At 54.1% G+C, this 25,005-nt stretch overlaps 1 protein-coding gene across 2 annotated transcripts; it reads right to left on the bottom strand.

The window, feature by feature from the left end:
- Nucleotides 1–54: 54 nt before the first annotated feature.
- Nucleotides 55–24,858, bottom strand: HADHA (hydroxyacyl-CoA dehydrogenase trifunctional multienzyme complex subunit alpha). Of its 2 annotated transcripts, none has more exons than XM_005532732.3 (20): nt 24,744–24,858; nt 19,875–19,916; nt 19,717–19,787; nt 18,491–18,624; nt 17,258–17,396; nt 16,196–16,315; nt 16,012–16,114; nt 12,065–12,187; nt 11,332–11,450; nt 10,512–10,568; nt 8,208–8,317; nt 7,815–7,949; nt 7,062–7,233; nt 6,137–6,223; nt 4,565–4,705; nt 3,459–3,527; nt 3,018–3,213; nt 2,501–2,615; nt 1,562–1,707; nt 55–576 (listed from the first exon to the last, which is right to left on the bottom strand). In XM_005532732.3, the coding sequence occupies exons 1-20, from the start codon at nt 24,829–24,831 to the stop codon at nt 431–433; spliced, it is 2,313 nt and encodes a 770-aa protein (XP_005532789.2). In that variant the 5' UTR covers nt 24,832–24,858; the 3' UTR covers nt 55–430. The 2 variants fall into 2 exon arrangements, with proteins under 2 accessions (XP_005532789.2, XP_014116777.1); XM_014261302.2 differs by lacking the exon at nt 24,744–24,858 and adding an exon at nt 19,991–20,090.
- Nucleotides 24,859–25,005: the final 147 nt, after the last annotated feature.

Consider the following 25,005-nt stretch of genomic DNA (forward strand, 5'->3'; position numbering starts at 1 on the left):
CAGTTGATCCCGACTCGAGCTGTTCCCTCAGGGAGACAGGAGGAGAACCAGGAGTCCAAACCCAGGAGATGGGGCTTTATTTTGGTGGATGTTTATGGAAAGGCAAGGCCTCGGTTCCAGCCACAAGCTGGATGCTACTGGCCAGACTGGGAGCTCTGGAGGCCACGGCACGGAGGTGAAGGCAGCAGGAATTCCGCAGCACAGAGCCCCCAGGCCCAGGCTGGCGTGGGACGGACGTGCCCAACACACAGTGGCTGATAAGGCACTTGAAATGACTACAAGCCATGAGGCAACCTGCTGCCCCTCTCCTTTCTTCTTTCCTTCCTTCCCTTCCTCCCCCGGGAGATTTGGAGATTAACCTATGCAGAATGGGGTGCTGTGGGGAGCCGGGGCCCGGCTGGAGGAGCTGTCGGGGTGTCACCAGGCCACCTCACTGGTGGAATTTCTTGCTGGGGCTGCTGGCGTGGTCCAGCAGGAGCTGGCACGGTGTGAACTGGCTGCCGTACACGGCCTCGTACTTGCGCAGCTTGTCCACGAGCTGCCGGGCGCCGTAGGAGTCCGCGAACCTGAAGGGACCTGTGGGGACAGGGCCACAGTGGTGACAGGGACACAGCAGGGACACAGTGGGGACAGGGACACAGCAGGGACACAGTGGGGACAGGGACACAGCAGGGACAGGGAAGGAGAAGCACCAAGGTGCCCGGAAGGGTCCCAGCATCCAGAAGCAAAGGCTTTGTCCCATTCATCCTTCACAAGACCCCCCCCAGTCTCTCATCAGGGGAATGCAGGACTCTGCTCCCGGCTCACCTGAGCTGGGCAGAGGCACTTGAGTGCTGCAGACAAGCTGGGACATGGATAATCATGGAATCATGGATGGTTTTGGTGGGAAGGGACTTGGAAGCCCATCCAGTCTTGCCCCTGCCATGGCAGGGACACCTTTCACTGTCCCAGGCTGCTCCAGCCCCAGTGTCCAACCTGGCCTTGGGCACTGCCAGGGATCCAGGGCCTGCCCACCCTCCCAGGGAACAATTCCTTCACAATCTCCTGTCTAACCATGGGAAACCATCCTGTCCCTTTGTAAGAAGTCCCTTGAGGCTGCTCCCTCAATCTGAATTTGGCTCAAGGAGGGAAAGCACCAGGCACGTGGCAGAAGCACCACTTCGGGTCCAAGAGCTCTTGGTGAACTCCAGCAACAGTGGCAAGAGACAGCATCAGAATCAAGAAATTATTTAGGGTGGAAAAGCCCTTTGACACTATTGAATCTAAACATTCCCCAGCAGTGCCGAGACTACCACTGCCCCATGTCCCCAAGTGCCACATGCACAGGGTTTTTAAATCCCTCCTGGCATGGGGAGTCCACCCCTACTCTGCACAGCAGTGCCAGGGCTGGACAGCCCTTTCCATAAAGGAATTATTCCCAATACCCAGCCTACAGCTTCCCTGATGTAGCCTGAGCCATTTCCTCAGGCTGCAGCTCAAAGCTGGCCTTCACTCCTGCCTTGCCAGATGGCTGCAGCCCACGGGGAGCTTTGGAGCCCTAAGCCCAGCCCAGAACACTCACCTCCCAGGCAGGGTGGGAAGCCCAGGCCGAAGACAGCCCCGATGTCCCCCTCCACGGGGCTGCTGAGGATGCCCTCCTGCAGGCACATGGCTGCCTCGTTCACAAAGCGCGTCACCAGGCGCATCTGGATGTCCTCGTCGGAGCAGCTGCGGGACACAGGCTGTGAGGGCTGGGCAAGGGACAGCACCTCAGGCCAGCACAGGTGGGACACAGAGCCAGCCCAGGGAGTGTCCCAATCCACAGGAGGATCAGGGCTCTGTGACGTGTCCTGAAGCAGGCACTAAGAACCACAGAACGGCTGGGGCTCCTCTAGTCCAACCTCTGTGCCCAAGCAGGGATTCTTGGAGCACAGCACTCAGGATTGTGTCCAGATGGATTTGGAATATAAGTGAGGGCTTGATCAGCCAGTGTTCAGCAATGTCATGGAATCCCAAAATGGTCTGAACTGGAAGGGACCTTAAAGCCCATCCACTTCCACCCCTGCCATGGACACCTCCCACTGTCCCAGGTGTGTTCAAGCCCCATCCATCCTGGCCTTGGGCACTGCCAGGGATCCAGGGGCAGCCCCAGCTGCTCTGGGCACCCTGTGCCAGGGCCTGCCCACCCTGCCAGGGAACAATTCCTGCCCCAAATCCCATCCAGCCCTGCCCTCTGGCACTGGGAGCCATTCCCTGGCTCCTGGCCCTCCAGCCCTTGTCCCCAGTCCCTCTCCAGCTCTCCTGGAGCCCCTTTGGGCCCTGCAAGGGGCTCTGAGCTCTCCCTGGATCCTTCTCCAGGGGAGCACCCCCAGCTCTCCCAGCCTGGCTCCATGGCAGAGGGGCTCCAGCCCTGGGAGCACCATGTCCCTTAACATCACCTGCTGCACCTCGTGCTGCTGCTCAGAGCACAAGGAACTGGGCATGAGCCAGCCCCAGCCTTGCCTCACACACAGGTACTCACACATCAGGATTCGCTGGCACCCTGAACTTCTCCAAGATCTCATCCATCCCAGAATTCACGCTCCTGTTCTTCACTCCCTCCTGGTACACATAGAAGCCTTTCCCTGCCTTGCGACCTGCAGGGATCAAAGCAGACAAGTCAGCTCCTGCCACGTGTCCCGTTTCCTCCCGACACCTTGGATCTTGTTTTGTGCCTTGTTTTGTTTTGTGCCTGCTGTTCCTGCTCCTGGAGCTGATCCTCCCAGCACTCTACAGCTCAGAGCACACATCTGCTGCCTCAGCAGGGGCAGAGGGAAGGCACCCTGCTCCACCTGATCCCTTGGCAAGATGTGCCAGGCCCTAATTCCTTCTCTAGGTCCAGAGGACCAACAGCACCCCTGCTTCTGTGGAAGGGATCCCTGCCCCATTCCCAGGGGATTGTTCTCCCACTTTCCTGAGGCAGGAGAGGCTGATGGATGCTGCTGCTTTCCCTGGAGCAGAGGGGACACCCTTCAGCTGAAAACACCTTAGCAGCTCACCTAAGAAGCCTTTCTGCACCATGAGCTTGAAGAGGTCGATGCTGCCGCCTCCGAAGCGCTGGCCAAAGGCCTTGCCCAGGTCCTCGGCCACGTGAGTGGCCACATCCACGCCCACCTCGTCAATCAGCGTGGCCGCTCCCACCGGGAAGCCGAAGGCTGTGGAGATGGCATCCACTTTCTTTGGGTCAATGCCCTCCTGCAGGAGAGGAGAGGAAGGGATGCCATCATGGGATGAGGTCCTGAAAAGCCAGTGTGGGACAGAGAGCCCAGCCCCATTAACTGCAAACAGGAGCCAAGAACGGGCTGGGGACAACCACAAGACCCAGGGCTGGTGACCCACATCCTCTGCTGTCCACACCCAGGCTGACCCCCGCCCTGGCCAAAGCAGAAACAATTTCCATGACTGTTTGGGGGATGCTCAGTAGCTGATGGGACACTCACCTGGAGAACTCGGACCACCTCGGACAGCATCGGCCCCAGGCACCTGGTGGTGTAGAATCCAGGCCCATCCTGGGGAAAAGCAGTGAAGCAGGGAGGCAGGTGAGCTCTTGGCAGCACCAGAACCGTGGTTCACAGCCCAGGCTGCAGCTCAGACACCCCAAACCCCATCTCCTACACTATGGTACTGACTGCTAGAATAGATTTGGGTTTTTTTTTCCCCTGTAGAGCTCAGCACTGTTTGCAGGCTTCCATGAACTTACTCCCTGGAAGTTCCATGGTCCAGAGCAGGCTACTGGCTACAAGCCCAACAGGCTGGTGAGGGGAAGGATAAGGCAGTTGTTCCAGCTCTGCTGCTCCCCACAAAGTCAGGAAGCAACAGATGAGCTGCAAACTGCCCTCCAGGGAGGCAGCTGAGGTGGGGATGAGGCTCAGGGAAGCAGCACTGTGTCCCCACAGGTGTCTGGAGATGCCCAGAGCATTTTCTAACAAGCCAGTTTTCCCAGCACCACAGGAGAGATGTGCTCAGCTTCGCTGGCAACCTCAGGAATCAGGAAAAAGGCAGGGACACCTTCCTCTGTCCCAGGGTGCTCCAAGCCCTGTCCAACCTGGCCTTGGACAGTTCCAGGAATGGGGCAGCCATGGCTCCTCTGGGCAACCTGTGCCAGGGCCTCCCCACTCTCACAGGGAAGAATTTCTCCCTAATATCCAATCTAAATCCACTTTTCCATGTACTCTGCCCCTCTCCCTCAAGATTTCACCCAGGCAGAGGAGGGTTTCTGCTCACTGACCCTCTGCCCTTGCAGCCTCCCAGGGAGCTGAGGTGGTGACAGTCCTGTCCAGACTGCCCTGTCTGGGATGCCCTGGAAGCTGTGACGGGCAGGAGTGCCAGCTCCTCGTGCTGGCCCTGCATGTGTGCCTGGTGGCTTTCCATGGCTGCTCCAAGGGACACGTGAGGATCACCTGGGCACTCGCCCCTTTCTGACCTTTCACTTCGCAGCAGAGTAGCCAATGCCAGTGTGTTCACAGACACGTTTCACCCTCCCCTTATTGCATGAAGCCTCCTTTTATTTATTACCCAGCCCCTGCTGTGTGCAGTGTCCCCTCACCTTCACCACGATGACCACTTTGCCCTGTTTGAGGCCGACAGCAACAGCAGAAGCTGCCGTGTCCTGGGAGGTTTTGTCTGTGGTGATGATTTCCAGCAGCTGCATCTTGTCAACAGGGGAGAAGTAGTGCATCCCAATCACCTGGCAGAGAGAAGAGCTGGCTTCAGATGCATTCTGGCTCCCAGAGGAATCAGCTGGGCAAGCTGACTGCAGAGGGAAGGCCACCATGGGCTGCAGGGCCCTGAGCACACTCTGCATTCCTCCACGACAGGAGTACTCCCCAATTCCCTTCTCTCCTTGGTTTTCCCAAGGACACAGCACATGCCCAGGACACCTCCTGCCTTTGAGGATTAAAGTACAATTTTTACAGGACCACTTCATAGTCTGGCAGCCAAATCTGCCTGGGAGTCCCTGAGCTCATCCCCAGGGAAATGATGGGCATGGTGTGAGCTGGAGGGGCACCTGAGCTGGCAGGGCAGCCCCACCAAGCTGCTGCTGGGCTCAGACTGGAGCAGCACTCAGGGAGTCCCTGCATGCTGCCTGTGAATGTCTTTGGTGAGGAAGTGAATTTAAGGGTGAGAAGGCTTCTATCCACAAACTCATTACAGAGGGAAGTGCAGCTTTCCCCCGGGAACAGCGTTTAAGTGGAGATTATCCGGCTGCGTGCCTCACTTTCTGACTGTGACCATGCCATCAGCGTGTCACCTTCACGCCTCCTGGCAGCCACACTTGGCACCAAGCCCTGTGTAAGTCAGAGGCACCTTGCTGAGTTGCAGGCTGCAAAACTAATTAAAGAAAATGCTCTAATTAGTTAACTGACTTCCTATGAGTTTCCCCGTAAGAGCCATTGCACAGGCAATTTAAACAGCAAGAGGATGTTATTTGCAAGGATGAACAAATGAGGCTCAGTTGGCAATCTGGATGCAAGAGAGGTCCCGCAGCAAATGAGGAAGAGGCTCAGCAGGGTGACAGGAACCTCCAGCAGGTCACCTCACACTCACAGGCACCACAGGTACTCCTGACAGGGCAGTCCACTGCTGCCTCAGGGCTGTAGGATCAGTGCTCCTGCTCAGATGGACTGAGGCTGGAAAAGCCGGGCACATCATGGAGTCCAGGCTTGTCACCAGCCCAGAGCACTGAGTGCCACACCCAGGAATTCCTTGGAAACCTCCAGGGATGGGGACTCCAAAGTCCCCTGGGCAGCCACTTTTGATGCCTGACTACTCTTTCCAGGAAGAAATTCCTCCTGATATCCAAGCTGAACCTGCCCTGGAACAGCTTGAGGCCATTTCTTCTCATCCTGCCCAAGCCTCACCTGGCTCCAACCTTCCACAGCTTCTCTGCCCCCATGTCCACTGACACTTTCTGATGTGTGCTGACCTGCCCCAACAACATCACCCTTGGGGTGAACCCACCTTCCCCTCCTTCCCACCTGCCCCCAGAGCTCTGCTCCCTGCACTGGGAGCAGAGGATGAGCTGTGCCAAATCCTGAGGAGGGAGCAGAAGGTCTCTAAAGCAAAGCCACCTCACCATGGACAGCTCTGTGCAGGGCACGTGGCCGTGGGGACTCACCTTCTCAGGCCTCTTGCTGGCAGCAGCGATCTGGCTGATGGGGAGGGCAGAGGTGTTACTGGCAAAGATACAGTGAGCAGGGATCACCTGGGAGAGAGACATGGGACAGTGAGCAGGGATCAGCTGGGAGAGAGACATGGGACAGTGAGCAGGGATCAGCTGGGAGAGAGACAGGGGACAGTGAGCAGGGATCAGCTGGGAGAGAGACAGGGGACAGTGAGCAGGGATCAGCTGGGAGAGAGACATGGGACAGTGAGCAGGGATCAGCTGGGAGAGAGACAGGGGACAGTGAGCAGGGATCAGCTGGGAGAGGTGGAAGGGGCTGTGTCAGCACACAGAATCCAAAGTTGGATCTGGAGTGTGACATGCAAAGCCCTGGGAGATCAACACCAGGGAACCCTGGCAAACGAGGCAAACTGGGTTTTTGCTCATTAGGAACTAATTGGAAAGCAGTAGTTCAAGTCAGGCAGCTCTGACTTGCCCTGACCTCTCCCCATGTCTGCAGTATCAGTCCCAGAGGTTCCATGTCTCTGCCAGGCCTCTGCAGCCACAGGAGACCCTGCAGGGAACACCCCTTTCCTCCAGTGTGCCCTTGAACTGAACAGAGGGACAGCAGGTGGAGGACTGCAAGGTGTGGAGATACCAGAGGACATCACTGTCACATCAATGTCCTCAGACAAATGGAAGCTTTAGCTTTTTTTTTTTGGATTCAGGGAATGTCAGAACTGTCCCATTCAGCTACCAGTTCCTTATTGAGCAGGGAATGTCCCCAGTGAACAGAAAGGCTGCCCTTGATGCTCATCCATGTCTTGATGTAACTGATTGGTACCAAGAACCCAACTGCAGCACACAGGGGAGAGGACAAAGCCAGCAGCAGAGCCCAGGAGCCTCCACCACCCAGGGGCTGCTCAGGACTGATACTCACAGCCTCCACCTCCTTCAGCACTTTGTGCTTGACGTTGATGTCCTCAAACACGGCCTCGATGACCATGTCTGCCTTCTCAAAGCCCTTGTAGTCCAGCTGGCCCATCAGGTTGCTGAGGATGGAGTCCCTCTCAAATGATGTCAGGCTCTTCTTCTTCACCTTGCTGTTCAGCCTGCGGAGGGACAGCTTTGTCACAGCCCCTCAGTGGACCAGCCAGGCTGCTGGAGGTGCACCATGGGAATTCCTCCTGTCTCCCTCCCAGACCTGGCACCCAAAACTCCATCTCCAACCCCGCAGGACTGTCACTCTGTGTTCTGACCCCTCCTTCCATGTGGAAACAGGAGAGTTCTGCTCCCACAGCTCAGCTGAAGGTCAGTCACTGACATTCCTGATGGCACCCAGCTGAGTTCTATTACTGCAGAGCCAGGAGAACATGGAAAGAAACCCAGGAAGAAAACCCTGGAATGCCTCCCCCGAGATGGGCCTTTAGGCAGCCAGAATCACTCTTTCCTTAGCTCAAGGAGTTACTGCTGAATCTCAGGTCTCTGCCTACCCAAGGAGCTAAGGCTGAGCCACTGGGCCTATCCCACAGCAATATCCCAGCACACTGCAGGGGACAACATTAAAATAAAGCTTTGCTGTGACACTCCAGCAGAACAGCAGTGTCAGGAGTTCCTGATGCTGACAGCAGAGGAGAACTGTGACTAAAGGCAGCCCAGTGCCACCAGAGCAAATCCCCCTGAACTCACATACCCTTTGTAGACCTGCTGCTGGCCTCTGTCCAGACCCTTCTGTGCCGTGTCCTTCAGAATGGTCTTGATGCCCTTATCCACGGAAACCTGGGCGATCCCGGCTCCCATGAGCCCCGCTCCCAGCACAGCCAGAGTCCTGCACGAGAGGACCAAGGGGACAAAGCTGGACATGGCTGAATTCCCATCGCTGCTGGCAGACTCACACAGCTCCTGTCATCCACCCAGGCACCACTTGAGTGAGGCCACACAAGAGTGAGGCCTCCAAACTGCAGTGGGTCAGCCTCTGGAGGCTGGAAACCTCTGCTCTGCTGCACAGCTCTCCAGCTCACTCAGTCCCAGGAACCTCTCAGACATCCTCCAACTGCTCCTTCAGGCATCCCACACTGGCACTTACTTGACCTCTTTCTGAGGCGTCCCAAACTTGTTCTTCTTGCAGTGCACCTGCCCATGGTAGAGCCCCATCAGTGCTTTGGATTCCTTGGTCACTGCAAGTTGGCCAAAGCTCTGGAAGAAAGGGAAGAGGGAAGCAGAGTTTGACATTAAACAGCTGTCTCAGAGTGAGCACATCAAAAACATGGCAAGGGGGGAGACAGGCACGGTGTGACTGCACAGGTGAGCACCCTGGATACAAAAGGGACAAGGGACCAGGTCACCTCTGAGGAGAGGCACCTTCTGGGCTCAGCACAGCCCACCCTGCACCTCCTCCTCCTCCTTCCCAACAGCACAAGGAGCTGGAGCTGCTGGAGAGAGCCCAGAGGAGGCCCCGGAGCTGCTCCAGGGCTGGAGCCCCTCTGCCATGGAGCCAGGCTGGGAGAGCTGGGGGTGCTCACCTGGAGAAGGATCCAGGGAGAGCTCAGAGCCCCTTGCAGGGCCCAAAGGGGCTCCAGGAGAGCTGGAGAGGGACTGGGGACAAGGGCTGGAGGGCCAGGAGCCAGGGAATGGCTCCCAGTGCCAGAGGGCAGGGCTGGATGGGATCTGGGGCAGGAATTGTTCCCTGGCAGGGTGGGCAGGCCCTGGCACAGGGTGCCCAGAGCAGCTGGGGCTGCCCCTGGATCCCTGGCAGTGCCCAAGGCCAGGATGGATGGGACTTGGAGCAGCCTGGGACAGGGGAAAGTATCCCTGCCATGGCAGGGGGTGGCACTGGATGATCTTTGAGGTCCCTTCTCAAACCATTCTGGGATTTGATGATTTGAGTTCCTCAGTGACAGGGCTGGATTTCCCTGACATGATACCCTTCCTAACCATATGCATCCCACACTAATTGGGGCCACTGCTTCCACAGATCCAGGTGGAAGCACTCTGTCCTCGGGCTTTGACAAAAATCTTTACAAACAGGTCAGTTCTCTTTGACAGCAGCAGCCTGACCCTATTTTCAGAGGATCACAGGCAACAAACTCTAAGGCCTGCATAACCTCCCAGCACTCAGCACGAATGTTCTGAGGAACACAAAGCATAAGCACACACAAAACAAAGCGTGAACCAAGTCTGCCAAGGAAAAGCAGGGAATGTGGTGTGGAGCAGGCTGTACTTCCCTTCACCGCTGCCCTGCGAGTTAAAATACCTGAAACAAAGCCTAGAAGAGAATCTGCAAACTCCTGTCCTGGGGGATAGAGGGAGGCAGTAAAAAAGCCACAACACTGACACTTATTATTCTTCAGGAGTTCTGGGAAGATCTCCATCCTGCTGCTGTTCTGGGGAAAAAAACCCATTCATTCTTTGCTGTAAGGAACAGAGTATCCCAAGGCTTTTATTCAGCACCAGACCAAACGTGGGTGGAATGCACAACCAGCAGGGATGGGGCACAGCCAGGAGGGCATTGGTGAGGTGACAGCTACAGCTCAGACCAGGCCTTGGCACCAGAAGGGAACAAAAGGAGTTACAATGCACCTCATGGAAGCCAGGGATAGATGGATTTCAACAGCGTTTAAGGGACAATGACCTTGGGAATGACCCAAATACAGAGATAATCAGATGGAAATGTGGAACTGTAGGGGACTCAGTCTTGCAGTGCTCAGGTAACCCCACCTGTGACTCTGCACAGTCAGAACTGCCTCTGTGGCACCAGAAATAACAAATTTGAGCATAGCTGTGGCAAAAACAGGACTGGTGAGGAAAAAACAATTTGGGATAGATAGAGAAATGGAGGGATGAGGATGGCTGAGGAAAACAAAGACTCTGTGTGTGTGTGAAATAAACAGGTCACACACAAGCTGCTGGGGAGGACACCTGCCTGCTCCACCCCTGGACCTGCCCACCACAGTCTGTCCTACACCCTCAATTAAACTCTGTTCCAGTTTTCCCTGTGTCCCAGCAAAGCTCAAGCAGGACTGGATGGTGTTTAGGACATGAAGCCCATGTGCCAGCATGGTCAGATGAGTGAGAGATGAAACATCTACAGCCAGCTCCTAGAGTGGGGTGAGGAACCTCAGCTCTGCTCCCTCATCCGAGAGGAGCAGCATCAATCACCCCCAGTGGCCCTGCCTGTCTATGGTTTGTGTTGAGGCTCCCCTGGATCCCTGGAAGTGCCCAAGGCCAGGCTGGATGGGGCGTAGAGCAACCTGGGGTAGGGGAAGGTGTCATGGCCATGGCAGGGGGTGGGATGGGATGAGCAGCAGGCTGTGATGAACCCTTTGTGTGGGTAAACACAGATCCCCATACCACACAGTAGCTGATCCCTGCCAGGATCTCCCCTCCTTACCTGGGATTCAGTGAGGTATCCAGCATCACTTCCCTGATCCAGACCAGTTTTTACGACCTAAGCCAAAAGCAGTGAAGACACACCACAGCTCAACTGTGCTGCAAACACACACTTAACAGAATTCCCTGTTGTCCCCATGACCCCTCCCCAACATTAGAGTCACATTTCAGACTTCCTGAGTCCTGTCCCTGCTGCTCCTAGCAGAGCTGTGTCACCTCATCCTTCTAGCACAGGACAGGTGAGGAGTTGACCACCAGGTTCATTTTTAGCCATTCCCTGTTGTTTTAGGAACTGTGCTCCTGTAATGGCAGTGCTCTCCGAATCCTTCACAGGTTTTAGAGAAGTCTTGGCAACAACTTCAGTAGTGAAAAGTCATTTTACAATTAGGATTCATTCACAGAGTCTCTGTAACAGGATGCCTGTGTAACAGAAGGGATTAATAAAGTATTACGTAGTTAGCGCTGTGAAAATTATAGCAATTTCTGTTTTTATGGTGTTGGACAGGTCCTGAACTTTTCAGAGACTGTACAGAAAACCTGGGAAAACTGCAGCTGAAAGTCTCATGGATAAAATATTCCAGCTAAGCCTCCCCTCACTTGGGATTGCTGCTCTACCCCTCACAAGTACTCATAAACTGGTGATCATATTTCAGGCAGTGATTCTGAATTCTACCCCGCAGCCAGCACTCCTCAGGACTGATCTCTGTGAGGATCAGGATGTTGACTTGACTCAGAGGAAGGATCACCTTCCCTCTGCCTGTCCCACATTACCCCACGGATGCAGCTGCCCTGCAGCTCCTCCCACCTCACAGGGGAGTTACCTCAATGATCTTCAGAGGAGCAGGGTAGAGCCCTTTGGTTTGCTTTTGAACTTTGCTCTCCACTGTCTTGTAAACTTGCTGTCTGACAAAGGGCAGAGCCATGGCATAGTCTGTCAGCCCTGCAAGGTGGGACAGAACAGGGGTCAGCACAGTGCTGGTGCACAGCCAGCCTGCCAGGATGGGCTGCAGAGGTAAGGGAATACAAATGTCAACATCTGCACTAGAAACGTGCACCTAAAACCCAGGCACAGGCAGCAGGGGCTGCTCAGAGGGTTTCTGTGAATTATTCCATGAACAAGTCTCATTGAGGGCTGAAGAGTCCTCTTAACACAACTGGTGACAGACTGAGCCCTGGGAAGCAGAATTCCCACAGAGATGTCCCCATTTCTGAGGACAGCATGGGGCAGCCCCATGTACCTCTTCCCACTTGAGTTCACAAGCCTGGTACAGAACTTGCCACTAAAACACTGCAGATGGACAGTCCCTGGAGGTACCTGCTCTCTCTCATCCTTGGGGCATGGCTCCCTTCCAGCCACCTCAGGAGCCACCACATCCAGCTCTGCAGGACAATGCTTCCTGTTTCCTCTACCACCCCACATCACTCAAGAGATGATTCCAACATGAAATAACTTGGTTTTGAAGTGGAATTAAGTAGGAGCATGAACTCCTACTGGAGAAGCCAAGCTGGATTACACTCACTGCTGTCCCTTGGGGTTTGTCCATGCTGACTTACTCTGCACGAGCCCTCTGGATCTCTTGGCAGACACAGTCTTGTTGGCCAGTCCCCTGGCAAAGCCAATGGCCACCTCCTCCAGGTACTCGATTGTTCTTGCTTCGGGAGTCTTCAATCCTGGCCCTGGGGGGAGCAGAGAGCACAGCACAAGTTATCCCTGAGGGGTGAGGATGCAGGGAAACCAGACATGTGATGGGCCTTTGAACTGCCCCACTCCATTCCCCACTCCTGTTCAGCTTTTCTTGGTTATGGCCAAGAATGGAAAGGCTCAGCAGAGACCAATGAAAGCCCCAAGGGATTTGTATCAAGGGCATTGTGCAGAAATGCTGGAATGCCAGCTCCCTGTGGGGACAAGGCCAAGTGACATCCAGCAATCAGATCAGGCTGCTCAGGGACTTTCTACCAGCCTCTGGACACCTCCAAGGACAGAGGTTCCATGACATCTCTGGAGGTGTCTTCATCTCCTGGCCATCTTTCTGCCACTTGTGCCCTTTATTCCTCAAACCTTTCACTTGACATGACTGCAGGCATCCGAAATCCTGAGGGAACTGAGGTGTTCTGCCCACTCTCCTCTCCCCCACCACACTGTGACAACACTGAGCTGTTAAATACATAGACAGCATTCAGGAGTGCTGAATCCCTGGAAATCCCTGTACTGGAGCCAATGCCCAACCTTGAACTCAGCAAAGGAAATCTTTCCCTTGCTTTAGCTACTGCAACACCCTGTAACACCTGGCTCAATTTAAAGCTGTCCCACAATGAAGCAAGCCATCACAAAACCAGTTTGAGCAGCCTCTGAGGGTGGGTTGCACCATTTCCAAGCACAGGAATTCTCATTTCCAGGCAATTGTATCATCAGGACAGGACACAGCACAGAGCTGATCAGGCAGCTGTGAGATGCTGCCAGAGGCAAACTCTGAGTCATTAATGACAAAGCAGTGCCTGGTGAAGCTGCACAGGGCCACTGAGTAGACCCTGGAGCTAAATGTGCAACTTTGGGCTGAACAAATCCCTGGTGAGATTACAACCCTGCAGCTGGGCAAGCCATTCACTTTTATAAACCTCTCCAAACACACCCAGACACTGCAGAGCCCTCAGAGCTAAGGAAACACCCCCAGACAACCCAACAGAGAAAGGTAAAATCCAAAATCAAACTCCCTCCTGTGTCATCTCCCACTATTCTCCCCCTCCAGAAAAGGCTGAGGTCCTCAGTTCTAAGGTTTTAATCATAGAAATTCAAAATTGTTTGGCTGGGAAGGGAATGTTAAAGCTCATATAATCCTCCCCCTGCTGTGGCAGGGACACTCAGTCCCTCTCCAGCTCTCCTGGAGCCCCTTTGGGCCCTGCAAGGGGCTCTGAGCTCTCCCTGGATCCTTCTCCAGGTGAGCACCCCCAGCTCTCCCAGCCTGGCTCCATGGCAGAGGGGCTCCAGCCCTGGAGCAGCTCTGTGTCCCCTCTGTTTCACCTCTCTGTGTAACAACTTGAGGATTTGCACCCAGCAGACCCCAGAAGCTGCTCGCAGCTGATGGAGTCTCTCAGCAAGAAGGAGATAAAGCAGCACAAACACTCTGACAGCTCAGGGAAGCTCCCTGTGGAAGTCCCCCTCCTGCCCTGGCAGAATGTCAGAGCCAGTCCAAGGAAAAACAGGCCAAATAAAACCACACAGTTGATTTTGCAGGCAGCAGACAAGATATAGCTCAGAGCTGCTGCATAACCTACATTTCAACAATGCCCAGTGGGTTTTAGAGAATTCACTGGAAACCTGAGAGCATTTGGGAATTGAGAATTCAGACTTCACCAGCTCCCAAATATTCTCTTCTCACCATTCAAGGCTGAGACCTTCAGCTTTAGAACTTGATGTGCTGCAAGATGTCAAACCCTGATTTCACATTTCCAGTAGCTTGGATACATTAACAAGTGCTGGATTCTGATACTCCAGCTGAAGAAAATTGCTGTTTGTTTCGAAGTCTGAGCTGTGGGAACCATTCACACCATGTGGCTGACCTCACACATGTGTGTTGACTTTACCTGCAGTTAATTTCCAGTGTTTTGTTGTGTCCTAACCCAGGAGCTCTGAGCTGTCCACTCCCATCTGCTTTCTTTTATAAATGGCACATGCCAGAATTGGATCCAGGGAATGCTGCAGAGCTCCCTGCTGAAGGAGAACTGATTGCATGCCCTGAAATTGCCTCCTGATTGATGGTGTCTGTCTCCTTCCAAGCTTGGTGTCATCAGTTAAAGCACCATCCCTGGTGGAGCTGCTTTCCCCAGACACAGAGTGAACAGGAGCCCTCCCGGCGCTGGCTGCTGTTTGGATAACAAGGAACACATCCAATGTTTGCATATAATTTGTATTTCTGTGTTCCTGCTACGTGCTTCTCTGGGCTGAGCCAGGATTCCCAGCAGCTCCTCAGAAACCTCACATTTCCTTTCAGCAACTTGGGGTAATTGTGGGTATAAACAGCCACATTTGCTAGCTCTTAAAAGACAATTCACCTCTAAGCAAGTATCAAGTGGGAAAGTTTATCCAGGCAATTTTAACTCCAGCCTGAGAACCATGGATCTGTTTTATAGGAATGAAAACAGCTAAAGATAAACTAAGGATATCTGTGTATCCTGGCCTGATCCCCCAGTGTCGGCAGCAGGAAAGGGGGGATTCTGCCGCTGTGCTCAGGTGAGACCCCACCTGCAGAGCTGCCCCAGCCCTGGGGATCCCAACAGCACAAGGAGCTGGAGCTGCTGGAGAGAGCCCAGAGGAGGCTCCAAGGTGATCAGAGGGATGGAGCAGCTCTGCTGTAAGGAAAGGCTGAAAGAACTGGGATTGTTCAGCCTGGAGGGGAGAAGGCTCTGAGGTGACCAACCTGCAGCCTTGCAGTACCTGGAGGAGCTCCAGGAGAGCTGGAGAGGGACTGGGGACAAGGGCTGGAGGGCCAGGAGCCAGGGAATGGCTCCCAGTGCCAGAGGGCAGGGCTGGATGGGATTTGGGGCAGGAATTGTTCCCTGGCAGGGTGGGCAGGCCCTGGCACAGGGTGCCCAGAGCAGCTGGGGCTGCCCCTGGATCCCTGGCAGTGCCCAAGGCCAGGCTGGACACTGGGACAGTGGGAGGTGTCCCTGCCATGGCAGAGGGTGCCACTGGAGGGGCTTTAAGGTCTCTTCCAACCCAGGCCATTCCATGACCCTGTGATCCAGCTGAGCACTGGCCTGTGGGACAGCACAAATACCAGGGCTTCCCTGGCACTGCTCAGGGTGGGCAGAAGCAACTTTTTATTAATTTTATTTTCTTCAGCACCACCAGTGTGTTCTGGCTGTGCTCTGCATGGGGAAAACTCGCTCAGCACCCTCCAACTCCACGACAGTGCCAGCTGGAGCAGCGGCTTCCATTTTAACTCCTGAGTGGGGCTGAAAACACCTCTTAGGAGGCTCTCAAACTTAGTCACCTTCCAAGAAAGCTGCCCTAGTGAAAGAACTTTGGGAGCAAGACATGATTCAGCAGCCTGCTCAGCACTGGGAATCCTGCAGTTTGCAGGGAGTCTCGCCACCCAGCTGACAGCCAGCTGGCAATTCCGAGTGCCTAAGCCATGGAGGCTGCCTGCTCCAGCTCCTGTCAGGGATTACCATCTGCAGGCTGCAGAAACACAGACATCAGTCATCTATTGTCCTTCTATTAGGGGCTGCAATCTGTCCTCTGACATGATAAATGAGCAATGTGGGCTCTTATCTGGATAATTAGCTTAAGGAGGAGAGCCAGCAGGCCTGCCCTCCATGCTGACCCCTCCTGTTCACTCAGCTTCTGCAGCAGCCTCACATTTCAAGGTCCCTGTGCTTGTAAGGTGGGAACAGGGATCCCCCTGCAGAGCAGGACAAGACCCCTCCACACAATTTGGTGAGGGGAGAGGTTCCCTGACAGGCAGCAGCACACCAAGGAACTGAGGGATGCTGTGTCTGACCTAGTGGTTCCACCAGCTGATCAACCAGCCCCATCTTCTTGGCTCTGTCTGCACGGATGTTCCTCCCAGTCAGCATCATATCAAAGGCAGCAGGAAGTCCCACCTAGAAGGGCAGAAAGAGGATTCCAGAGTGGGAGCTTGCCAGGCAGAATGGGCTGTGGGGTCAAGTTTTCCTCTTACTCACCATCTTTGGCAGCCTTTGAGTACCTCCTGCTCCGGGCAGGAGACCCAGCAACACTTCAGGTGTTCCCAAGACTGTTTTCCTGTCCTTTGTTGCCACTCTGTAGTGACAGGCAATGGCAACCTTAAAATGGAAGAGACAAGGAAAGGTTTCCCTGTGAAAGACAACAGGAGAACTGGGCACCCATCACACAATTCTCTCTCTCACACTGCCTCAGCTTTCCTCATAACCTTGCAGCAATTCCTTTATCCAACTGCCCAAATTCCCTCTGTGCTCACTGATGGCTTCTTCTGGGGTGTGAGCTGAACATCAAACTCCCAAGCTGATTTTAAATCTCACCTACACCATCAAGGGCTTAATTAATTCACTACACCAAGAACAGTCCCATCTATGGATCAGCCACAACTCCTGGTTTATCCCTGGACTGCCAAGTCCAGATGAATCAACGCAGCGGGTGTAAAAAGCTTGAGAAACCAGCAAAAACTGAAGAGACTCCATTCCTAGATTATACCGTTTTAGTAACAACTCTGCTCCAGGAATTAGCAGTTTACAAAATCCTAGATGGAGATTACAAGGCAGAAGATCCAGCCAAGGTGCCAGTGTGGAGCTGCTGGCAGGGTGGAGCCTGGCCAGCACACTGGGTCCCCAAACCCACCCCTTCTCACAGCAGCCCTACAAAGAATGGAAGTTGCTGGGATACAAGGCTCACTTCATCTGAAAAGCAGCAATTTCTAGGCTGAACTCTGCCAGCATCATGGATGCAGATCCAATGCCTGCTGGAAACAGCCGGTTTTCCCTTGGACACTCATCTAAATATTAGCTTGGCCCACACAGATTCAGATTTGATTTGCTCTCTTTCCACAGCAGCAGCAGAACTCACATGACTGAGCTCTGAAGCACAACCAAGCCATTAACTTGCCACAAACTCATTTACATGATGTAATGAGCCCTCATCAGCTCCCAAATTTATCTCACAATACCAGTCCTGCCAGCATCATTTGGGTAACCAGAGGACCAGCATTGTCAGCTCCCACTCCTGCTGTGAGCCCCAGGATTGTCCAGTACCTCCAGCCCTCCTCCCAGGCAGCTGCCACTGATGGCAGCAACCACGGGCTTTGGAGAGTTCTCAATCTTTTCCAGCATCTTCTGTCCATCCTGAGAGAGCTGAGTCACTTCCTGAGCGGTCTTGCAGGCTTCAAGCATGCTGAGGGGAGGAGAGAGGTGGATAAGGATGGGAAAAGCACCGACAAAACAGCAGGAAAATGAGAGGTTTTGACAAGTTTGTCCCTGTTTTCCCACAATCTCCAGTGCCTGACAATCAGGCAAGAGCCATTTAGGCCCCAGTTTTGGATCAGACAACACAGGGAGACAAAACACAGCAGGGTCAGGCCCTGCATGCTGACACGGGCTGTGCCTGAGGCACTGAATGGGATCCCTTGTGCCAGGACTCTGGAAGCCTTTGGGAGAGGAGGAAGGCTCATAGGAAGCCTCAAAGCACTTGCCAGGAAGGGTGGAGGAAAGAGCCCAGAATCACTCTTTAGAGGAGCAGATGGCCAGTGCTCTGATGCCACACTGCTGGTTAGAGACTCCCTGTCCCAATTCTTCTCCTGGAGGCTCGCAGCCTTTGCCAGGCAGGAGTAGTCTGGGATGCTGGAGGTGCTGAGGCCAGGAGACACCTCTTAGCCACAGCCTGGCCTTTGCTCTGCTCACCTCCTTCCCTCCTGAGCAGGGAGCAAGCCTCTGCCACTGGACAAAGCCAGCCAAAAATGCAACACGGTTTTGGAGGGTCTGTTTTTAATTTACCTTCTTTCTTCAGAGCTTTCTGGCCTTTAAGCAGCTATTCTGACCTGTCAGTGTCAGCACCAGGCATTCCAGGTCCCACTGGGCACCCACAGGATCATCCCACCCCCTGGAAAACTTACCCAGGGAGCCTGGGAGGCTGCTCAGCACAGGGCAGAGTGCCAAACCCTGCCCAAACCAGGGGCCAGGCTGGAAGGCTGCCAGGCACTCCAACCCAGCTTAAACGAGTCCTGCATGTGAATTATCCACTCTTATTTTACCCCAGCCTGAAGGACAATGCCCACCCCAGAGCCAGGATGTGTTTCCTTGGCTGCAGGAAGGACTGACCAAGTGTCACAGCCAGGAGGGGTTTAAGGACTCTCTGCTGAGTCCTCACTTCATTCCAGCAACTCTGAAATCCTGAGCACAGGGATTTCACTCCCAGCCTGTGCCTCGCCCCAGGGACAAACTGCTGGATTTCAGGGACAGCTCCATCAGCTCCTGAAGCCCTGTGCTTACTTGAGATCTGCTCCAGCAATGAAAGAGCCTGGCTTGGAGGAGATGAGCACGGCGCTCCTCACAGCCTCGTTGGCCCAGATCTCGTTCATGACGTCGGTGAACTCTGCGCTCAGCTGCTTGGACAGGGTGTTCACCTGGGAGCAAAGCAGCACCGTCAGCAGGAGCTCAGCCCACATCTGCTGCAAGTTACCTCAGCCTTTTCCTAGCACAAAGCCCACTCCAGGATAAAACTCTGCAGCAGGTCACCTTTAATTAGCAATTTCCTCTTTAACCTTCCCAACAGTGGGATTGTGACCCCGAAGATTGATTTTATGAACTCGTAAACTGTTTCTTTTCCATATAATTGTAGAATCATAGAATGGTTTGGGATGGAAGGGACCTTTCAAGGTCATCTCATCCAACCCCCTGCAATGAGCAGGGACACGTTCCCCAGACCAGGCTGACAACATCACTCCAGCTTTACTGAAAGGCTGCACCAAGCAGGACAAACCCAGCCTGGGTTCTTTAGGTACCACCAAATCCTCACATAAAACAGATATTTCAAACCTGAAACTGCTGTTGCTCCTCAAAGGAAAGGAATATATAGAAAAACCCCCCTTCTGGTCTGTTACAATTAATACAAGATTTTTCATAGCAGTAGTAGTGCAATCTTTTATCTTGCATAACATCAGAGCAGCTCAGCTGCTTTGTTTTAAAAACCAGGTTTTTATTGCAAGCTCTACCACTGCTCATAAAGAGCATTTCCATCTATGAGACGATATCTGAAATTCACTATTGGTTTTGAGACTCCAAAATGCATTTTTAGATGTTTTCCTGAGATGCCATTTAAAGAGTTCCTGCCTCCTGGTACCTGAACAACTGCAGCTGTATTGACCTAAAAAATGAGAATTAGGTTCTGTTTGTATTATATTCATAATAACATAATCAAAAACATTTATGGATTCCAAATTACTGAAGGATGGACACATTCTTTAACTGACTTGAATACATGAACTAAACAAGATTTAATTTTTTTTTAAAAAGTTTTCCTTAAGATTTGAAATTTAACAAGACCTTGTGCCTGGGAGAGAGACAAATTAGCTGAGCACACACAAAGTACTCCAAGAGGTATCTCCAGATGTCTCATTAAAATCCCCAAATCTTCTTTTCCTATTTCTCCTTTGCTCCCAGCTCTGTAAGGCTGCAGGATAGGAAAGTTCTTAGCCTTAAATGGGAATTTTCAGTACCTTGGAATTTGGTGTGTTGAATCGCACGACAGCAACATCTCCTTTGATATCACAGCTGACGTGGGTTCTGTCTGTGAACAAACACAAGGATGGGGTCAGATCCTGCTCCAGGGATTTTAAGGAAAAAAAAAGGATTTATAGAAAAGCTTCACACTTACTCTGGAGGGCACTGGAGGTGGAGATGTTACGGCAGGCATAACCTAAGGAAAAGATGTTAGAGGTGTTAAAGGAATTCGCAGCAGATTCAGCCGCACCCTCTCCCAGCTCCCCTCACCTGCCATGGAGAGCTTTTGGAAACCCTGGGCACGAGCCAGTCCCTCCCTTCACGGCCTGAGCTGTGCCCCAGCAGAGTCCAGCAGGTTCCACAGCACTGCAGTGACCTTCCAGCACAGACCCCTCACTGCAGTGCCAGCAGTGCCCAACCCAGAGCAGAAAAAATGAACTCCTCCTTCCCAACCAGCTGACAAGGGATGGAGCAGGTGGCACAGGGAGTTTTGCTGTTATCATCCTCATTCCAATCTCTTCATGTGCTAAACCAGGGACCTTCCTGTACTTTGGGAGCTTCAAGGTGAATTCCCTATAAAGCAAACACAACTGTCCAGGGTATTTCTGTAACAACACACTCTGGTGCCAGCAAATGGGGCCAGTCCAAGTGTGACCACAGATCTCAGGGGGCACAAAGGAGGGCCACAAAAAGCTCACAAAATATTTATTCTTACCTCCATCTATCAACAAAATACTCAGAACCACAGGCTGGCTTGGGTGGGAAGGGACCTCAGAGCCCCTCCAGTGTCACCCCTGCCATGGCAGGGACACCTCCCACTGTCCCAGTGTCCAGCCTGGCCTTGGGCACTGCCAGGGATCCAGGGGCAGCCCCAGCTGCTCTGGGCACCCTGTGCCAGGGCCTGCCCACCCTGCCAGGGAACAATTCCTGCCCCAAATCCCATCCAGCCCTGCCCTCTGGCACTGGCAGCCATTCCCTGTGTCCTGGCCCTCCATCCCATGACCAGGTCCCTCTCCAGCTCTGGGATCCACCTCTACTAATGACATACAAAGCACATGGACATGTCTTCTTTCAGAGCCCTCAGAAAACTCAGACCATGAGATGAACAAGTTCTGCCCACAAGTTTCTGACTTGTAAATCTGTTTCTGCTCAGAAATCATGTTTGAGCCCACGATCTCTCAGCACATCAATGAACCCCAGCTCCATTCAAGCAACCTTGATCTTGACCCCGAGGATCCCCTAACTCAGGTCCAGGCTGAATCCCCGCCAAAGCTGCTTTAAGTCTGAATTCCAGTAAAAGTGTTACTTCCACATGTATCTACCAGCTCACACACAGCCAGTTAGTCACGGGAGGGCTCTGCTAAACACCGATAAAACCTTCAAGAATGAAACATTCCCATTCCCAGCAGCAAGGAGGGAGAATAATGCAATACCAGGAGAGCAAACTGTGCCTCCCCAACAGGTGTCTCCCCCTGCCACAGCCCCGTGACATGGGCTCAGGGCTGGGGCTCTGCTGCACTTTGGCCTCCTTTCCACCTTGTCCGGGGTGCTGGCAGTAGGGAGTGACCTTTGCTCCCATTCCTGAGCGCAGGATACGCGGTGTGATGGTGTGGGGATGGAAATTCAGCGTCACACAGTCCCAGCAAACAGGTCTGGGGTGCATTTGTGTGTCATGTGCCCATAGCAGCATTTTATAAACAAGAGTGAGCTGGTTCCCACTCCAAAGCTCCTCAGCAATATTTAATACCCACATGTGATTGCTCCAACGATTTCCCCCAAACTCCCTGTGTGCTCAAGTCAGGTACTCCTGAAAATAAGCACCAACATTCGATTCCCACAAACCAAGTGTGGGTTGACAACAATTCCTCTGGTAAGAGATGCTGCCCAGCAGAAAACCAGGCACCTTTAACAGCAGTATTTTAACCCTATAAAAGCCATATAACCTCTTCAAAAAGAAAGCAAGGGCTGAACTGTCTCCCTGAATTCATTCAATCCTTGCAGCAAGCTGGGATAGTGGAAGGTGTCCCTGCCCATGGCAGGGGATGGAACAAGATGAGCTTTAAGTTCCCCCCCGCAGCCAAAGTAGTCTGGGATTCCATGTTTTTTTTGCTCTTTACATGGCTTTCCTTTTCTATATTAGTTCCCAAACAGATTCCTTCCATAAAACCTTCAGCCTTCAATTCCACTCTGCCTTTCCATTCTCACAAAAAAAAAGGTAGGAAAGTAGGAAAACAATAAATTAAGGGCATGACTGAACAAATCTCACTGCATTTGAATGCAAACTCTTTTGGGAGAGGTGCTGTCAGCAGGGTACCAGCTGGTTAACACTAGAATGAGGTTTTGGTAGCCTGACAGTGGTTTATTTTAAATCCAGCATATTTGTGGAAAACATCTTTTGCCAGGCAGCGAAAGCAGCTCCTTGGTCCTGGTCCCTGCACATCTGCTTTAGGCATTAATCCTTTCAGTTCTGTAATGGGAACGTGCCAAGACCAGAGCCAGAAAAATCCTCCAAAATGCTGCAGGAAGCAGAAGCCCAGCTTCAGACTTCCATCGTGTCCCATCATTCATTCCAGAGTTAAAGCCTTGGAAATTGGTTTCAGTCTCACTCCTCCACCCACTCCAGCTCAAAGACTGTCCAACACCAGGACACCAACACTTCAGGCTCCATCAGGACGTTGCCAAGGACTTGGATGCACCAGAGAATGGACAACACCCACCTCACAGCCCAGCCTGCTCCTTCCCACTTTCTCTTTTCCCAGTTACTACCGCAGCTGCTTCCCTGCCCAGCACTTCCCCTTCCCGCCCTTCCACTCACCCGGACGCGGCACACCACTTGAACTGGGAACGGCCTCCATGGGTGATGGCTCAGGGAAAAGCCTTTTCCCACTCCTGGAGCACTCCAAGCCCCAGCAGGACGGACAGGATGAAGCTCAGGCCGCCTGAGCTGTCCCTGTGAGCTGAGCACGGAGCTGTGACCCGTGAGATGGGAAACTCCTGGCAGACTGAGCTCCCCAACCCGCTCTGGGAACCCGGCGGGACACGGATGTGGCCCAGCAGGTACAGCCAGCCCTGGAGCTCACCTGGCTCCTGACTGCTCCCTGCCTTTGGGGAGAGCTTTGCATCCACTTCCCAAATGCTTTGCAAGGCAGAACAAGGCTATTAATTAATTAAGAACAGTGACAGCATCCTCAGAGAAGCTCCAGGGCTGTTGTGAAGAGCTTTACCAGTTAGAACAAGAATTCCAACCAGCAACAGCCTGAGAACTCCCTGGAGTTGCCACAAGTCTCCTCATCAGTGATTGCAGCACCCTGTCACGTACAAGCCTGCCCCAAAGCTGCACGTAACATGGGTGTGATCCCAGGATCATGGAATTGCTCACGTTGGAAAAGAGCTCCCAGCGCTCTGAGTCTAGCTCTGAACCCAGCACCACTGAGCCCAGGTTTGGGTTTAAACGAAATGCAGCTGGATTTTGGATCAACATCAACACCAGGCTCTGAGGACCTTCAAAGTGCTCAAATATGAGGTTTCCAGAGCTTCTCAGCCAGGCCCTTTGGCCTTCCCAGGGCTCCTGGGGACTCCCTGCCTTGGGAGCCAGGAAGTACCAAGGCAGCTCTGTGAACAGGCAGGAGAGAGCCACAGCTCTGCCTGGGCTGGAAAGGGAGATGCCTCACACAAAATCATGGAATCACTGAATCCCAGGATGGTTTAAGTGGGGAGGAAATGTTAAAGCCCATCCAGTGCCACTCCTGCCACAGGCAGGGACACCTTCCACTATCCCAGGTGGCTCCAAGCCTCAATGTCCAGCCTGGCCTTGGGCACTGCCAGGGATCCAGGGGCAGCCACAGCTGCTCTGGGAACTCCATTCCAGCCCCTCCTCACCCTCACAGCCAGAAACTCCTTCTCAATATCCCATCTAACCCTGCTGCCTGGCAATGGGATGCCATTCCCTGTGTCCCTGTTCTCCATACCTTGTCCCCAGTCCCTCTCCAGCTCTTCTGGAGCCCCTTTAGGCACTGCAGGGGGCCCTGAGCTCTCCCCAGAGCTTGCTCTTCTCCAGGATGAACAATCCCAGCTCTTCCAGCTGAGAGACCATGGAGCACCTGGAGACACCCTCCCTCCCAGCCAAGTGGGATTACAGGGATATCCCTTCCCATGGATACACCTGCATGCCTGGAGGGCAGCCACAGGGCCCGAACACCCAAGGACACGGGGACATCCTCTCCGTTCCAAGCAGGCCCTCGGGGCACTGGGGACAGGCACTCAGCAGGCCCTCGGGGCACTGGGGACAGGCACTCGTGTCAGGGCACAAGGACACTCCTGTGGCTCAGCTCATGTGCAGGGACCGTCCTGACTGGAAGGTGTGTCCCCCTCGATGCCAGGTCACAGGGACCCCCCAGAACTGCACAGAGATTCCCACAGCATGTCCCTGAGCAAGGACTGGCATGGCAGAGTGTCCCCAGTGGGGCCACACAAGCCCCAGAGACCCCAGGACATGGGGGAACAGACCTTGGGGGGGATGTTTGGGACCTGCCTGGTGACTCACAGGGACAAATGGGGATAAATCCCTCACATGGGGCGCAGACACACATGGGGACACTTCCCACCCCACAGCTCCCCCGGGGGTCCGGTCCTCATAGACCCTTCCCTGGGAACACCGCATTTCTCACAGCCCCCCACGGTCACATCTGAAGAACCCTTGGGGACACCCCCAAACCGCTGCCACGGCACCAAGAAATCCTCTCTGTGACACCCTGCTCCTCATCCTCACCACCCCAGTCCGCGCCCACTTACTGCCCTGCCAGTGTTTCTCCACCTGTCAGTGCCCCCTCCCCAACCCTTCATTGTCCTCTCGCTGTCCCACTGCCCGTCAGCGCTCCCCTTCCCTCGATCTCCCCTCAGCGCCCCTCCGGTATCTCCGTCCCTTACCCCTCACTGCCCCCAGTGCCCCCATCCCTCAGCGCTCCCCTCACGCGGGGCACACCGCCCGCCAGCCTCTCCCGCTCCCCGCCGTCCCCCCGCTCACCGCGGGGCGGGCTGCGCCTCGTCGGGCCGGCCCTGGCGGCGGCCGGGGGGCGGCCGAGGCTGCCGATGGCCCGCATCGCCGCCGCCATCTTCGCCGAGGTCGAATGAGGGAGAGGCCGTGGGGGTCCTGACCGCGCTCGCCCCGCCCACGCCGCCCCACCCGCGCCTGACCGCAGCGCTGCCAGCGCACTTCACCGCCGCCAGCACGCTGCTGCCTCCCTCTCCTCCGCTCTCCGGTGTGTTTCGGAGGTTTTCAGTCCGCG

The sequence above is a fragment of the Pseudopodoces humilis genome, chromosome 3 (genome assembly GCF_049639895.1).
Source record: "Pseudopodoces humilis isolate 2021_Gansu_Grassland_sample_001 chromosome 3, ASM4963989v1, whole genome shotgun sequence".
Taxonomy (NCBI): domain Eukaryota; kingdom Metazoa; phylum Chordata; class Aves; order Passeriformes; family Paridae; genus Pseudopodoces; species Pseudopodoces humilis.